General features: G+C 61.9%; 1 protein-coding gene and 1 long non-coding RNA gene across 2 annotated transcripts in view; one reads left to right on the plus strand and one right to left on the minus strand.

Annotated features, from left to right (window-relative positions):
- Positions 1–1,673, plus strand: part of SERINC2 (serine incorporator 2) — a 13,484-nt gene extending 11,811 nt beyond the window's left edge. The window contains exons 9-10 of the mRNA XM_017830538.1: positions 381–590; positions 964–1,673. Of these exons, the coding sequence (XP_017686027.1) occupies positions 381–590; positions 964–1,102 (349 nt within the window). The 3' untranslated portion in view covers positions 1,103–1,673. The remainder of the gene's footprint in view (positions 1–380; positions 591–963) is intronic.
- A 60-nt stretch (positions 1,674–1,733) lies between these two features.
- LOC108504980 overlaps positions 1,734–2,210 on the minus strand; it is a 13,669-nt gene continuing 13,192 nt past the window's right edge. Inside the window, exon 3 of the long non-coding RNA XR_001877331.1 lies at positions 1,734–2,208. This is a non-coding gene — a long non-coding RNA (uncharacterized LOC108504980). The remainder of the gene's footprint in view (positions 2,209–2,210) is intronic.

The following is a 2,210-nucleotide window of genomic DNA, read 5'->3' on the forward strand; positions in this document are numbered from 1 at the left end:
GGAGTTGGCAGATTCCTCTGATCCCTCTGTGAGCAGGGACAGCACCCAGGGAACGGCTGGAGCTGTGTCAGGGCAGGCTCAGGGTGGATCTCAGGCAAAGGTTCTTCCCCCAGAGGCTGGTTGGGCACTGCCCAGGCTCCCCAGGGCAGTGGGCACAGCCCCAAGGCTGCCAGAGCTGCAGGAGGGTTTGGCTGATCCTCTGGGGCACAGGGGGGGACTCTTGGGGTTAGATATGAGGATATCTAACTGTGCAGGGCTGAGGGTTGGACTGGATGATCCTTGGGGGTCCCTTCCAGCTCAGCAGATCCTGTGACTCTGTGACACCCCAGCCATGGGGGCACTGAGCAGGAGGTGCTGAACCCCTGCCCCTCTCCCTGCAGCCTCCGCTCCTCGGACCACCCTCAGGTGAACAAGCTGATGCTGACGGAGGAGGGCGGGTCTGGGCCGGGCCCGGGGGAGGCGGCAGAGCCGGGGCCGCACCGCGCCTACGACAACGAGCAGGACGGAGTCTCCTACAACTACACCTTCTTCCACCTCTGCCTCCTCCTCGCCTCCCTTTACATCATGATGACCCTCACCAACTGGTACAGGTGGGCAGAGCTCCCGGGGCTGTTCCCCTGCCTCTATATCCCCTCCTCCTGGGGTCTGCCCCGCTCTCGGGCAGAGCTGTTTGCTGAGGTGCATCTGCGTGTGAGGCTGCTGAACGTGCTCCCTAATCATGTTTGGGAAGCATAGGGCTGTGCCAGGGCTCGCCAGCACCCTCTGCTGCAGCCTGGGATTCCCTCGGGAGCAGGGACCCGGCCCCTGGGTGCTGTGAGTGCAGCTGTGGGGTCACATCTCTGGGATAGCTGCAGCCACGGGGCTCCCCTGTGTTCCCTGCATGCCACCCATGGGTGCTCACAGTTCCTGTCCCTCTCTGTGGATACCACAGTGATGGTGCCACCCCCCTGTTTGCTGTTCCAGGCCGGATGAGAGCCTGCAGGTGCTGAGCAGCCCCTGGACCGCCGTGTGGGTGAAGATCTGCTCCAGCTGGGCTGGGCTCCTGCTCTACCTCTGGACTTTGGTGGCTCCACTGGTGCTGCCGGACCGGGACTTCAGCTGAGGTGGCCCCGGGCATCCTGTTGCCAGGTCAGAGCCGTGGTGGCCTTGTCCCTCAGGGCCAGGGACAGCCCCAGCTCTGCCTTAGCCCCAGTTCTGCATGTGGGAGCTGCTGTGCTGGGTTGTGCCTTCCTTGCAGGTCTTTTGTTTTCATTTGAAAGGGATGAAGTGCCAAGCAGAGAAATCAAGGGCTGAGGATGTTTTTGAAGCCCCCTTCATGCCCATGTTTGTCCAGTGCCTTTGGTGGTGCCTCCAAACCCTCTTCTCCCAGCAGAGACCAGTGCCTTGCCTCGGGAGGGTTTGATTCTCACCAGCTGTGTTGTCTCACTTGCTGTCCTGGGACCGTGGTGCCTTTTGGGGGGCACTGGGGACCAGGACCCAGGACCTGGCCACTGTTGTGTCCCCAGACTGCCTGGAGGAAAACAAATTGCTGAGATTTGTGGCTGGAGGCAGATATCCCTCTGCATCCCCCAGCCTCGGGGGTGGCCCCAGCTCCTCAGGGGCTCTCCTGCCTGGCTGTTCCCATGGGAGAACAACCCCCCTGGTCATTGCTAGAGGACAGGTTGGGTTTCCTGCAGACTGTGCTGGCCTGGCCCCAGCACCTCACCTTGTCAACAGTCTTGTTTGCAATAAACCTGGTGGATTTGTCCTTGGATCTTTCTTGGAGCGTGTGCTGAGTGTGTGGGAGGCAGAGGAAGTATTAAACAGCCCTAATGCTGGGGTGGGGGCACAGCTGGGGGCACAACTGGCTGCCAGGAGGTGCAGGTGGGGATGGCATCACTTTGGGGCATGAAAACTTGGAGCCCTGGACCCCATTGCCAGGCTGTGGTACCCTAAGAGCTGCTGCTGGAGGTGGGCCCGTGGCTGGCAGGGCAGGGGGTGGTGGTGAGCAAAGAGGGGGGTGCAAGGTGTGGTGCACAGGGTGGGTTGCACACAGCGTGGGGTGCAGAGCATGCCCAGGGGCACAGGGGTTCTTACTGTAGCAGGGGTTCCCTGCAATGGGATGCCATCCTGGTGCCCTCCAGCACATCCCCATGTCCTTCAGCCCATCCTCGTGCCCTGCAGCCCAGCCCGGGCTGTGAAGCCCATCCCCATGTCCTGCAGCCCATCCT

Source organism: Lepidothrix coronata, unplaced genomic scaffold (genome assembly GCF_001604755.1).
Source record: "Lepidothrix coronata isolate B3197 unplaced genomic scaffold, Lepidothrix_coronata-1.0 Scaffold180, whole genome shotgun sequence".
NCBI lineage: Eukaryota > Metazoa > Chordata > Aves > Passeriformes > Pipridae > Lepidothrix > Lepidothrix coronata.